Source organism: Pleurodeles waltl, chromosome 5 (genome assembly GCF_031143425.1).
Source record: "Pleurodeles waltl isolate 20211129_DDA chromosome 5, aPleWal1.hap1.20221129, whole genome shotgun sequence".
Taxonomy (NCBI): domain Eukaryota; kingdom Metazoa; phylum Chordata; class Amphibia; order Caudata; family Salamandridae; genus Pleurodeles; species Pleurodeles waltl.
In genome coordinates this window covers 114,195,453-114,209,974 of record NC_090444.1, presented here as the reverse complement: position 1 = coordinate 114,209,974, position 14,522 = coordinate 114,195,453, and the positions used below count along the sequence as shown (strand labels likewise).

Below are 14,522 nucleotides of genomic sequence, written 5' to 3'. Positions count from 1 at the left end.
CTACCAAAGCCTGCCGATGCTCCCAGGCATGCTACGCCATGCAAAAGACATTTTCAAGGAGCCAGTTAAAAGTAGGGCAGTGACGCCTAGGGTGGACAAAAAGTATAAGGCGCCTCCTACGGACCCTGTCTTCATCACCTCTCAGCTGCCACCAGACTCTGTGGTGGTAGGGGCTGCCAGAAAACGGGCAAACTCACACACTTCTGGGGATGCACCTCCCCCAGATAAAGAAAGTAGGAAGTTCGATGCAGCCGGGAAGAGGGTTGCTGTCCAAGCAGCAAACCAGTGGCGCATCGCAAATTCACAAGCGCTGCTAGCGCGATACGACAGAGCCCACTGGGATGAGATGCAGCATCTCATTGAACATCTCCCAAAAGATCTGCAAAAAAGAGCAAAACAGGTTGTTGAGGAGGGTCAAAACATTTCCAACAATCAAATACGCTCCTCCATGGATGCAGCAGACACGGCCGCAAGAACCATTAATACGTCGGTTACCATCCGTAGGCACGCATGGCTCAGAACGTCTGGATTCAAGCCAGAAATTCAGCAGGCAGTGCTTAACATGCCAGTAAACGAGAAACTTCTGTTCGGTCCGGAGGTCGACACAGCTATAGAAAAGCTCAAGAAGGACACTGACACTGCCAAGGCCATGGGCGCACTCTACTCCCCGCAGAGCAGAGGATCTTATAACACCTTCCGCAAAACACCTTTTAGAGGAGGGTTTCGGGGTCAGGCCACACAAGCTAGCACCTCACAGTCCGCACCGCCCACCTACCAGGGACAGTACAGGGGAGGTTTTCGGGGCCAGTATAGAGGGGGGCAATTTCCTAGGAATAGAGGAAGATTTCAAAGCCCCAAAAACACTACCAACAAGCAGTGACTCACACGTCACTCACCCCTCCCACACAACACCAGTGGGGGGGAGGATACATCAATATTACGAAGCATGGGACAAAATAACTACAGATACATGGGTCCTAGCAATTATCCAACATGGTTATTGCATAGAATTCATGCAATTCCCTCCAGACATACCACCAAAATCACAAAATTTATCAAAATACCATTCACAACTTCTAGAGATAGAAGTTCAAGCACTACTGCAAAAAAATGCAATAGAATTAGTACCAAGCACACAAATAAACACAGGAGTTTATTCACTGTACTTCTTGATACCAAAAAAGGACGAAACACTGAGACCAATTCTAGACCTCAGGGTAGTAAACACATTCATCAAATCAGACCACTTTCACATGGTCACACTACAAGAAGTGTTACCATTGCTCAGAAAACACGACTACATGACAACCCTAGACCTCAAGGACGCATATTTCCATATACCAATCCATCAATCACACAGGAAATATCTAAGGTTTGTATTCAAAGGAATACATTACCAATTCAAAGTATTGCCTTTTGGTTTAACAACCGCTCCAAGAGTATTCACAAAGTGCCTAGCAGTAGTCGCTGCACACATCAGAAGGCAGCAAATACATGTGTTCCCGTATCTAGACGACTGGCTAATCAAAACCAGTTCGCTCACACAATGCTCAAACCACACAAATCAAGTCATACAAACCCTCTACAATTTAGGGTTCACCGTCAACTTTGCAAAATCAAACATTCTGCCAAGCAAAGTACAGCAATATCTAGGAGCCATAATAGACACAACAAAAGGAGTAGCAACGCCAACTCCACAAAGGATCCACAATTTCAACAGGGTCATTCAACACATGTCTCCAAACCAAACAATACAAGCAAGAACAATACTACAGCTCCTAGGCATGATGTCCTCATGCATAGCCATTGTCCCAAACGCAAGACTGCACATGAGGCCCTTACAACAGTGCCTAGCCTCACAGTGGTCTCAAGCACAGGGTCACCTTCTAGATCTGGTGTTGCTAGACCGCCAAACTTACCTATCGCTTCTATGGTGGAACAGTATAAATTTAAACATAGGGCGGCCTTTCCAAGACCCAGTGCCACAGTACGTAATAACAACAGATGCTTCCATGACAGGGTGGGGAGCACATCTCAATCAACACAACATAAGAGGACAATGGAACATACATCAAACAAAACTGCATATAAATCATCTAGAATTATTAGCAGTTTTTCAAGCACTAAAAGCTTTCCAACCAATCATAACCCACAAATACATCCTTGTCAAAACAGACAACATGACAACGATGTATTATCTAAACAAACAAGGAGGAACACATTCAACGCAGTTAAGCTTGTTAGCTCAAAAAATATGGAAGTGGGCTATCCACCATCAAATTGGTCTAATAGCACAGTTTATTCCGGGGATACAGAATCAGCTGGCAGACAATCTCTCTCGAGATCACCAGCAAGTTCACGAATGGGAAATCCACCCACAAATTCTGAACACCTACTTCACACTCTGGGGAACACCACAAATAGACTTATTTGCAACAAAAGAGAACGCAAAATGCCAAAACTTCGCGTCCAGATACCCACACAAGCAATCCCAAGGCAATGCCCTATGGATGAACTGGTCAGGAATATTTGCTTACGCTTTTCCTCCTCTCCCTCTCCTTCCTTACCTAGTAAACAAATTGAGTCAAAACAAACTCAAACTCATTTTAATAGCACCAACGTGGGCAAGACAACCCTGGTACACAACACTGCTAGATCTGTCTGTAGTACCACACATCAAACTGCCCAACAAACCAGATCTGTTAACGCAACACAACCAACAGATCAGACACCCGGACCCAGCATCGCTGAATCTAGCAATCTGGCTCCTGAAATCCTAGAATTCGGACACTTACAACTTAGCCAAGAGTGTATGGAAGTCATAAAGCAGGCCAGAAGGCCATCCACTAGACACTGCTACGCAAGTAAGTGGAAAAGATTTGTTTGGTACTGCCATCATAATCAGATACAACCACTAGAGGCAACTCCAAAACATATAGTAAATTACTTGCTCCATTTACAAAAAGCAAAGCTAGCCTTCTCTTCTATTAAAATACACCTTGCAGCAATATCTGCATACCTGCAAACTACATATTCGACTTCCTTGTATAGGATACCAGTTATCAAAGCATTCATAGAAGGGCTTAAAAGAATTATACCACCAAGAACACCACCTGTTCCTTCATGGAACCTAAACGTGGTTCTAACAAGACTCATGGGCCCACCCTTCGAACCCATGCACTCTTGCGGAATACAATTCCTCACCTGGAAAGTTGCCTTTCTCATCGCCATTACATCTCTAAGAAGAGTAAGTGAAATTCAAGCGTTCACAACACAAGAGCCTTTTATACAAATACATAAAAATAAGGTCGTCCTACGACCTAATCCAAAATTTTTACCAAAAGTTATTTCTCCATTCCATCTAAATCAAACGGTAGAATTACCAGTATTCTTCCCACAGCCAGATTCTGTGGCTGAAAGAGCACTACATACATTAGATGTCAAAAGAGCATTAATGTACTACATTGACAGAACGAAGAACATCAGAAAAACTAAACAGCTATTTATTGCATTCCAAAAACCTCATGCAGGTAACCCAATATCAAAACAAGGTATAGCCAGATGGATAGTTAAATGCATCCAAATCTGCTACCTTAAAGCAAAAAGACAACTGCCCATTACTCCCAGGGCACATTCAACAAGGAAAAAAGGTGCTTCAATGGCCTTTTTAGGAAACATCCCAATACAAGAAATATGTAAGGCAGCCACTTGGTCTACGCCTCACACATTCACCAAACACTACTGTATAGATGTGCTATCCGCACAACAAGCTACAGTAGGTCAAGCTGTATTAAGAACTCTATTTCAGACAACTTCTACTCCTACAGGCTAAACCACCGCTTATGGGGAACTAACTGCTTACTAGTCTATGCATACCATGTGTATCTACAGCGACAGATGCCATCGAACTGAAAATGTCACTTACCCAGTGTACATCTGTTCGTGGCATCAGTCGCTGAGATTCACATGGACCCACCCACCTCCCCGGAAGCCTGTAGCAGTTCAGAAGTTACCTTCAATTTTGTACATTTGTATATATATTACTTAATCCTTTAATAGGTACATACTTACATTTTTCATTGCGCGGGCACTATTACTATAGTACAACTCCTACCTCACCCTCTGCGGGGAAAACAATCGAAGATGGAGTCGACGCCCATGCGCAATGAGCACAGAAGGTGGAGTCACTCGGTCCCGTGACTCGAAAACACTTCTTCGAAGAAAAACAACTTGTAACACTCCGACCCAACACCAGATGGCGAGCTCATGCATACCATGTGAATCTCAGCGACTGATGCCACGAACAGATGTACACTGGGTAAGTGACATTTTCATTTTCAGAAACAGTACTTTTTCAGGAGAATAGATACCTATTTTATCCATTCTCCAATGTGCTATCATTTGATATGACATGGTAGATTAAACTTATAATATTAATAAAGTTGGTCTATTTTATGCAGACTGAACAAACCATTGGAATGTCCATCATTATGCATTGCCTTGGATTTTCATCATTTTGCTCTCTTTGTTACAGACCACCTCCAAGCCCATCCGGCACCATCACAGCTGCTTATGGCCAGCCTCAGCATCATTCGATTCCAGTGTATGAAATGAAGTTCCCAGACCTTTGTGTCTATTAACTGAAGACACAGCTTGAGAAAGAAGGGCCTTACAAAGTTTAAAATTCTCCAAGAGAAACTAAAGAATGAAAACACAAAATCAACCAGCTTCACCTGAAAAGCAGTTATGTGGCGCAGGTGTTCTACCACGTTGATGTAAATTCAGGAGAGTTACATGGCATCTTAGAGCTACAAAATGTTTTTTATTCTCTTGGAGTAATGCTTTTTATCTTTTGTGTTGGTGACACCTGATTTTATGCAATGTTATCCCATGAATTATCTGTTCCAACTACTGTGAGAGGCTTGCAGCTTTCCCTTTGACGTCTTGCACTATTTATGCAAAGATTGATTACAAAGGATTCCCAGAATGGATGTCAGAATTGTATATCATCTTCTTAATTCATTTAATTCATATCACCACTACATAGAGAGTCCATCATTGTCCCAGGTGTGATTTTTCTTTTTTTAGACATTGTACATTAGGAGGAATAATGATCTCAAATTAATCACAGATGTAAGATGAACACAGTGCCCCTCTGTGTACATATGTGATTATGGAAAAAAAAAGATTTTACTCTTTTTCAGAGGTTTAAAAAACATAATATTAATGTGGCTAGTCTAAACTAACATGTGGCTTATGAATGCAATGCCCTTATGCCCATGTCTTTGGGGTGAAGACCATGTCCTTGATTCCCAAATGAGAGATGAGGGTGATATGATAGCAATAATGAAAATTGATAATGAAGGACCTTTTGCTGTGCTAGGTTTAGCTCATGTAAGAGATGCCTGTATGCACATAGTGGAAGTGGTCAGGTTGCACCAGACAGAATAAGGTTGGGGGATCATCAATTGTGCAACATGTAATTTATTTTTTAAGTCATGCGATGGTCTTCCTAATAATCTTGTAGAGAGAATTTGCAGCTTGATTAATTCTTCCAGCTGTCTAACACATCTTCAAAAAATGTACCCTAGCTTTATTAAACATAGAGCCTGACTTAGTTGTCAGCAGAGGGGTTAACCCTTTGCAACGGTGATGGACATCCCATCTGCTGAAATCTAAATACCATTGTTTTCTTTGATATTTAGATTTCAGCGGACTGGATATCTGTCACCGTTGCAATGGAGTAACTCCACCACCGAGATCTAAATCAGGCCCATACCTCCTCATATATCACAGTATAAGGTAGACCACTGGCAAGCCTGTTCAGTAGCAGTTGGTTTGGCGATACTACACTTGGGTCTTAGATGCTTATTTCTAGTAACATTCCATGGTTACCCGTCTGTCATCTTAGTACCGAAGGCAGCATTTGTGGTATGACTGCGCCACTCTTTTACCACATATTATCATTGTCTACGTATACATTTGACAAAACAGTGTCAATAAAACCTCTGCTAAATGCCTTTTTTAGTTGTAAAGGTTTATTTTGTTAATTCTTCTAATTTTAATGACCTTATTTATTTTTTATTTGATTTGATTTTCACTAATTCCCTCAGATTGAAGCTGGTTGATCCCCCTTCCGCTTTCCTTTTTCCTTCCAAAGTGTGAGCTATTAAAATGGGTGTTGTTACCACCGTTGTCCTATAGTACCAGTATATGAGGTGGCACCTTTAGAGATAAGAGCTGTCTGAAGTTTCAACATGGTTTTGCTTAAAGTTCAGTAACTGGCAACAATTTTCGCACAGGTATCTCAGAGAGGCTCAAATGAACCATTTTAGTAGCTCATGCAGTGATCTCTGGTTATAACCAGCATGTTGGATATCATCTTTGTTAGAACCAAGTCAATTCAGTGGTATAGCTATGTGTGACTGACCTGTGAATAATATTTCAAGGCTAGCATAACATAATAAGTCATGTTTTAGGTACAAGATGTGTTTGGGTATATTGGCTTACCTGTAGATGACTAGAATGGTGTTTGCCATTTCAAGGTTTTCATTGCAGAACATCCTAGCCAGAGCTCTGTGCATTTTATCACTGCCTAGTGTAAGGTTATGCAAACTAAGTATTGGAGAGGCAGTTTTTCAGCCTACCTACTTAAGACAGTGAATGCAAATGGAAATCATTTGGGAATAAGTGGTCATGCTTAAATCTAACATGGATCCAGCTACCTTTTGGCCTGTTGCCTTTAAATATATTTTTTCAGACTTATTTTTTATCCTTATCTTCTGTTAGGAACACATAATCCTTATCTCTTAGGAACACATGGCAGTGGGTAAAAATATAGGTAAATAATCTAATAGGAAAAGATCAATGCTTTTTCGATTTTTTAATTTATGTAAATCTTCAGCAAGTCTTGCAGTATAATGCATAGAGTTTGTCACGGTGCGTGGCAATCTCATACTAAAATCCATCTGTTCTGGTTTTTTTTTTTGCGTAGACACCATACCAGCGTAAATTGATTGAGGATCTTAGCGCTTCTCTTTTCAGTGGGCATTTTGCTAATGATCAGAGTGCCAAAGGGATTTGCACCCTTGTTCATTCGGGCCTCTGCATCTTGTGTATTAGCGTGCTCATGGGCAATGTATCCTTGATCAGTGTGCTCTTTGGACTACCCCATAATTATTATACCCAAACCATTTTGCTCATTATCAATGTTTTCATTAGCACCAAAACATTTACTATTTGATAAATGGAATCTTACTTAAGCGGAAGTTGGCTATCTGAAAAATGCCAGTTTTTGCTATTTTACTCACAACTTTGTGCACATTATCAAAATGTTTATGACTTAGCAAAGGTGAATTTGTCAGCACAGATGCTGTTATGAATTTGTGTATATAGTATGTTGCTGAATGTTCTTTGTGTACACCAATTTAAAAATAGAAATGTGTATTTGGTACAAACACAAAAATGTTGTACACTATGCTATCCCAGTCTAACATTCCAAACCCTGCAGGTAATATACCTTTTGTTGGGCTACCCAAATATAAATTCCTAGGCTGGTGCAATACAGTGGCTTATGAGACCACAGAGACCTCTTTGACACAATTCATCTATTTGAATCTATGTAATTCTATTTTTCAAAGACAACTTAAAAAGAGGTTTGATCTAGAAAGGTAAGTCCAATGAAAGGTAAAAATCTCGGAGTGCTGGAATTGTTAAGAAGAGAAGAAATAAATACATAGGCAAGGTTCCAATCTAATGACAGCTAAGACATGCACGTTTCAGAAAGATTCACAATTGTGAAAACGGGATTTAGGCCAGTGTGAATTACTCTGTACAATTATTTTTTTAACTTATAAGGGTCCAAGCACATTTTTCAAGTGGTCAGGGACAACATTTCTTCAGACTCTCTGGAAACTTGTAAAGCCAAAGCAAAGAAGTGCCACAGGGGTTTAGTTAATGACACATTTTGTATTGAACAATTACATCATAGGTTTGGAAACATTTCTTCTAAACTACAGTAGCAGTAACCACACCATAATTTCTCTTTCATCAGTGTGAATTAAAAAACCCAAGTTAGTCTTTGAGCCTCTGTATTTGCTGCTCTACTTCCCACAAAGTAAGTTACATTGAACACTGTACTCGGGACATTTGTATTGTCCTTTACTTTTTAGGGAAATGAAATCAAGTAGAACAATATATTGCTTATGCCTGCTGTAGCCAAAACTGCTCCCAGTGAAATTTTATAAAATTGTTGCTTGACTTGAATTATCTTCATCTTTAGCTAGAGATTTGAATTGTCCAGTTGCATATAAGAGGTCATGCCATACTGAAGCAAGACTTGCCTATTGTCTTTAGCTTTGGGAAAGGACTGTGCAAGGATCTCAGCACTGGAGACAAGACAAAACTTTGCCCCCTGAATTGCTCACTACACACTGGAAAAAAACTTGTTTTTTAGGCATTTTGCAGTAATTTGGCAGCACCTCTGCGTGGTGTCTGCTGCCTTACCTTGCCTTATGATAGCACAGGCATTGCTTGTGGTACGCCTTTATGTAGTCATCAATGAGACTTAAGGCCTGATTACGAGTTTGGCGTGTGGCAGTCCGACCGTCAGATTATGATCCTGGTGGTTCAGCTGCCAGTAGGCTGACACTACTGCTGGGATCATGGATCCCGACAGGTTTGCGGTGGTCAAAGCCGTGATCAGCCACAGCGGTGCCCATGGCGGCACACCGTACTAATCACAACTTTACTTTCCATCAGCCTTTTCATGGCTGGGTCCCTGCCATGAAAAGGCTGGCAGAAAGACAGTGCTGGGGTCCACAGAACGGCTCCAGCACTTCCCAGGACCATGTAGTGGGAAGTGCAGGGGCCCCCCTGCAGCACCCTTGGAATGCAGACAGTGCGCCTTCGAAGGGTGCTGGTGTGCAACGTCATTGGCCTCAGCTCCCTAGGAGAGCCGAGGACAATGCCGCCACACTGTTTCAGGCGGGCCGACCAGCGGAAACGTCGTAATATGATGTTTCCACCGGTCAGTCCAATGGAAAGATGGTAATACAACCCAGCGGCCTCATCCCCGCAGCTTTGGCAGTCCGGTGGTTTGACCACCAAAGTCATAATCAGGTCCTTAGTTATTCACATGACATCATTTGTGATTGAAATCTGTAATTGTGATTCACAAATTCTAGTTGTACACACGTAGATGGATTTATCAATAAATTAGAATATATCACTACAGAGTAATCAGTGCTTAGTTTGAACTGGTGGTTGCAGGTAGGGCCCACCAGCATTCATTTTCAGGGACCAGCGCTCCTTTTTTCTTATGAGACCCCGCAGAAGAGAGTGAAAACACACAAAGTGGAAAGCAGGAGGAAGAGAAAGACAGGAAATATGTGACAAAGAAAAAAGGCAGGAACCTGCAAGAGTGAAATAACTTGGCAGGTAGTGTCAGGTGTTGAATTAAAAAGGCATGAAGTGAACAGCTTTGGAATTTGACACGCCAACATATAATAGCAACAGCCCTAGGCTTGTGAGCAAAATTTTGGGCCCTGGCAATTCTTCTTTTACAAATTAAGTACTTTGAGTAATTATTTATGTAGGTAAATTTTCCACAGGGCAGATTGTGTGCTTTTCAGGATGGAAACATCCTCAGATGATAATGAACACCCAGAAACATGAAAGTTTGTTGGATTCACAAACTTTTTGCATGTCATTTCCTACCCTGAATACAGAATTACTCTTGTCAAGTGCAAGAGTAAATCCATTTGTGGAAAAGGGAGCAAATACCTCTAGAATATTGGTGGGGTTTTAGGTGAAGGGGATTTAGGAAGGGGCCATGTGGAGAAAGCAAAAAAGTACAAATAAACGTATGGATTACCAACTCTGAAATGCTCATTTGATATATTTCGGAAAGTGTAAATATTAACGCATAACATTATGCCTAGGAGCTGTGACAGCTTCTAGAAGTACTACTTGAATCCCTGGGAAATCCAAAAAGGTCTGACATTTGCTGCAAGTAGAGAAAAAAACCTACACCAGCAAATTTACCATTTTTCTAATCAATCGGCTGATGTATGAAAATAATGTGTGGGTGGACACAAAAAAATATATTCTTTTACACTGAACTTTACTTGGATTTTCAAACATTTTTACACACAATTATTTTAAGGTATTTGGATATAGTGGATGTGTAGAGCTCCCTGTCTAATAGTGGTCACTAACTATGCCAGAGTCTGTGTAAAAGTTTGATGTAATTGCCATTTCACTTAGTTGTGTTGTAACAATTTTAATGTGTTCTTCGGTGACTACACACAGGTGTATTATTACTTCCATAACAGCAAGATTGCTCTGTGAGTCAGGCATGTATGGCTATCTGTGTGTGAGTGCGTGCACAATCCAGACATTCATCCTTCCAAAGCCAGGACTCTGAGTACCATTAAATTGGGTAATTGTAACATTTTGTATCCACAGAGATCAGAAGGGGACAAACTGTAATGTAAAATGGTATTTAAAATATGTTATTATTATTCAAACACAAACATTGAACACTTTAATAGAAGTATTTTTGGATGCGTTTGTGACTTTTAAAAATGTATAGAGGTTTTACAGATTGTCAAAGGAGCTTATTCGAAAATGTGAGAGACACTGGACGCTCTTGCATTTGAAAATGTAGATATGAAAGATGATCTTTTTTACTTTGTAAAGAAAGATGTCAGGAAAATAATAACAATCAAATTGTTATTTTTTCCCTATTAAATTTCTGGCACTGGGGAGGACACTTATAATCTATGTGAAATGATCGTTTACAGTACTTTCCACAACCATACTTTCTCGATTGTGCATGATACTGTGTTTGCTGTGTCAGTCTCAGTGGTTGCATATATTTTTAGAATTGCAAGACCATGAGAATTTAATGTCCTTGCTTTGTTTCTTTCTGTGCCTGTTTCTTTTTGTTACTAATCTGTATGTTTTCATTACCTTTTTTGTACAGCATGTTACAACTGCCTAATATTTGATTCATTTACTGTGTAGTGTGGAACCTGGAACACAAACCTACTAAAATTTAGATATTTCACCTCCAGGCTTCAGATTTTTTTAGCGCAGGGGAAAGCAGCTGTTTTTTGTTTTGGTTGTGCTTTCGTTTTTCCACAACAAAACGTGTATTGTAAGTAAATGTTAGTGTAGATATAATGTGTGAAGAATAGTGTTTACAATTCACATAGAAAAGCACAGCCATGCATTGCCAGCAACACTCTGTACATATCTCATATATTCATGTGTTCATATGTTTCTCTTGGAGAAATAATGTTGTTTGCTCATTGTATATTGACGTTAGAGTGTAATGCCTACTTTTGTATCCAGCTGATATCCAAGTATTTTTTACATCTTGTCTCTTCAAAGTTACGTTTTATATGTCTGTGCATGTAATGTACCTCCAAAACGCTTGTCACAATATCTGTAGAAAAATACATTGTATGAAGTGTATCAATACCTTTTTAGATTTTGGTAGCCATTTAAGGTGGGGGAATAACTAGGAACATCAGCCTTTATCGTTTAAAAAAATGATATTTGTTGCATGTGTTCTTTCAACCCGAAAAGCAAGTCTATCCTATGCGGTGCATGTAAAACCAGTAGGCTGTATCAGAGGATAAGATTCTTTGCGATGGTAAATGAGTGTATAATTAAAACATTTACTTAGAGTTTCCAATATCTGCTTTTAAAAATGAACAAGGGATTTGCCCTTTATGTGGAAAAAAAGAAACCCACATAAGTTGTGGTGTAACCTTTAATATCATAACAGCAGATCTTGCCTCTGGCTTGAAGAGATTAAAAGCCATGCCCTGCATGGAAATATATTTTTAACAACGTGCCGAGGTAGATAGAATTTGTGCTTAAAGTTTAACCTGCAGCCGTCTTTGCATCATTTTAAAATATACTTTGATGATTCAATGTAGTAAAATTGTGCTCTGGAGAACAGTATTTATACCTATGTCTTTTCTGCAATCAGTGTCAAATCAGACAAGACCCGTTGTGTTCTATAAAGTATCTGGCGTAGTTACATTATACTCTAGGTGTAGGTAGAGAAGCAGATCAAATTAGAAATATATTTTTATTCACCTGCACCGCTTTTCTACCGAGCCGTTCCTGAACCCCCATGCCATAATGTTTGACAAGAATGAGTCTGTAAAGTAAGTAACTAATTTTTTACTTATTCCTATATGAGACATAGGTAAATATCATGACAAGGCTTATGGCTTAGAATGCATGTACCAGCATTAATTTTGTAAGACTTCCACCCCCAAGATTTAGTGGAAAAGAAACAGACTTATGCATGACGCAGTTAAAAACTTTCTTAACCATCATTTTCAAAAGTATTCTGTTCCCACATTTGACAATTTGATAAGCCTTGTAGTATTTAGTTTCATAAACCATCATGAATCTCTGTTATTATGAGGAAAAATTTACATTTCAAGTAGATGAGGTATCTGTGAAAATATCCATTATCCATCTACAAAAGTGTTACCAAACATTTGTGACTTTTACGTTATGTATGGGGAATGAGGTATGTGAACTTTTTAGCTCACAGTCCAATGTGCAAGCTACGGAAATAACATCCCTGCAGGATAGCATCTTGTTTAATAGCTTCTAAGTTAAACGTTTACTTTAGAAGCACATTTCGGTCTGCCAGAATTTTTTATGAAAAGGTACTTTGTGCCTTTTAATTTCCATACATGTTATAAACTGCATAGCTACCAACTATTGGTGTAGATGCTCATGCATAAAAATTGATTAGAAAGGGAATGGTCAGCAGGTTATGTCTATTAATTGTCTGAGAGTTCTGTTCCGCTGAAACATCTTTACATTGACTAACAACCACACTGCTCAAAGTGTATATATAAGCAGGCATTGAAAAGTATGTGCTGAGTAACAATGTGGTTACTTCTTTATCCCTATTCTAACCATGAAAGCTGAAACCATACAAACGTTTGCATGGGTCATCTGGTCGCTTAAAATGAACTATTTCAGATCTCAGCACTATTATCAGGTTATCTGTTCACCTTTTACAAAGGATTTACCTATTTATCAGTCATATCCTGTTAAAGGTTGCTCCGAGACATCAAATATAGATTTTCTTATAGTGCGTTGTCTTGTCTGTAAGCAGCTGAAGAATAGGTCCAGGTTTTTGTCAAATGGTTCTGTTATTCTATATCTGGAAACTAAATAGCATCACTCCTATTCCCATTACGTGTAAATCCTCATTGAAAGATTCATTACATTTGCACATAATGAAAGTAAACTAGTTTCCAAACAGTACAAAATAACTTTTTTTTATCCAAAGGAAAACATTGTGTGTTTGTCAGTCGACTCAAGTGTTGATGACTTGGATATAAATCAGAAAATTAAATGAAATCTTATGTTATTTCTTCCTCAAATTATCTGAGACTTTTCTGGACATGTAGTTGTTTATGTTCTCCACCACTGTGTTTGTGATGGTGAAGTGAACCGAATATGGTGTTTTGAGCTAAAAATGTCTTAGAAATGTATTCTGACAAACTTGGCCTTAGTACTAACCCTAATGAGATGTCTTCCTCAATGCCTCACCCTGCTATTATTCTGCATCTCTGTGTGCCTGCTTTCTTACAAATGAAAGGGGCTTTGTTGCACAGCACTTGCCATAACATTTTTATTATCAGTTGGTAGAACAAGTAGTCATTGTCTGAGATATACATATGGCTAGTCTCTGTGTTATAAGTTATCTTTTAAACACAGAAAAGGCATCAACAGCACTGTAGAATTGCTGGCAATCTTGCAATCTGAAAGTGGTTTGTTTAGTCCAGTCCAGCATACAAAAAAAGCAAGAGCCAATTTTCTAAAGTTATAAGGCATGTCTTGGGCTCACAGTGAGGCACTGATAATTTTTCTCCTGAAACAAAAATGACGATATTTGCACTGAGTGATTTTTTTGTAAGCAACTACCTTTGTCATTACTGTTATTCCATGTGTATGTTACATTAAATGTTGTGCATTGAGTGATGCGGGAAGCATTTCTTCGTTGTTGTTTTGTCTGTACTTTAGGACCATTTTATGAACACAGTTATTTTGTGACAAGAATGTGAGGAAAAATGTTCAAAGGTCTGATGTAAAAAAAGAAATGTTAGATGCGATTTTTCCAGTGTCACCTCTGTGCCCTTTTCAAAAATAAATGTCAATGTTGTCACACTCTAGCAGTTCGATATTTCTTATGAAAATGCATAAAGCAACGTAAGATGAATGTCACAATACTGTAGTGTATTAGTGACTGGGGTACATTAAGGTATTGTCTAAACGGCAGAATTTATATCTCTTATTTGATGCTGAAGCTTATGTATTATAAATTAGCTGATCTTCACATATGGTAACCAAGAACAGTATGAACATGCGACTGTGTGGGAAAGCATGTCTTCATCTGGTTTACAAAGATAGGGGCTACAGATGGGCAATAGAAAATGTGAACAAGTACCAGCTCAGTTTACTGTTTAGCAAAA

The 14,522-nt window shown here is 39.3% G+C and overlaps 1 protein-coding gene across 2 annotated transcripts in view; it reads left to right on the top strand.

The window, feature by feature from the left end:
- The window catches only part of EFR3B (EFR3 homolog B), a 501,803-nt gene extending 487,581 nt beyond the window's left edge, over window positions 1–14,222 (top strand). For both annotated transcript variants that reach the window (XM_069233752.1, XM_069233751.1), the window contains exon 23: window positions 4,535–14,222. In XM_069233752.1, the coding sequence (XP_069089853.1) occupies window positions 4,535–4,640 (106 nt within the window). In that variant the 3' untranslated portion in view covers window positions 4,641–14,222. The remainder of the gene's footprint in view (window positions 1–4,534) is intronic.
- The last annotated feature ends 300 nt before the right edge of the window (window positions 14,223–14,522 follow it).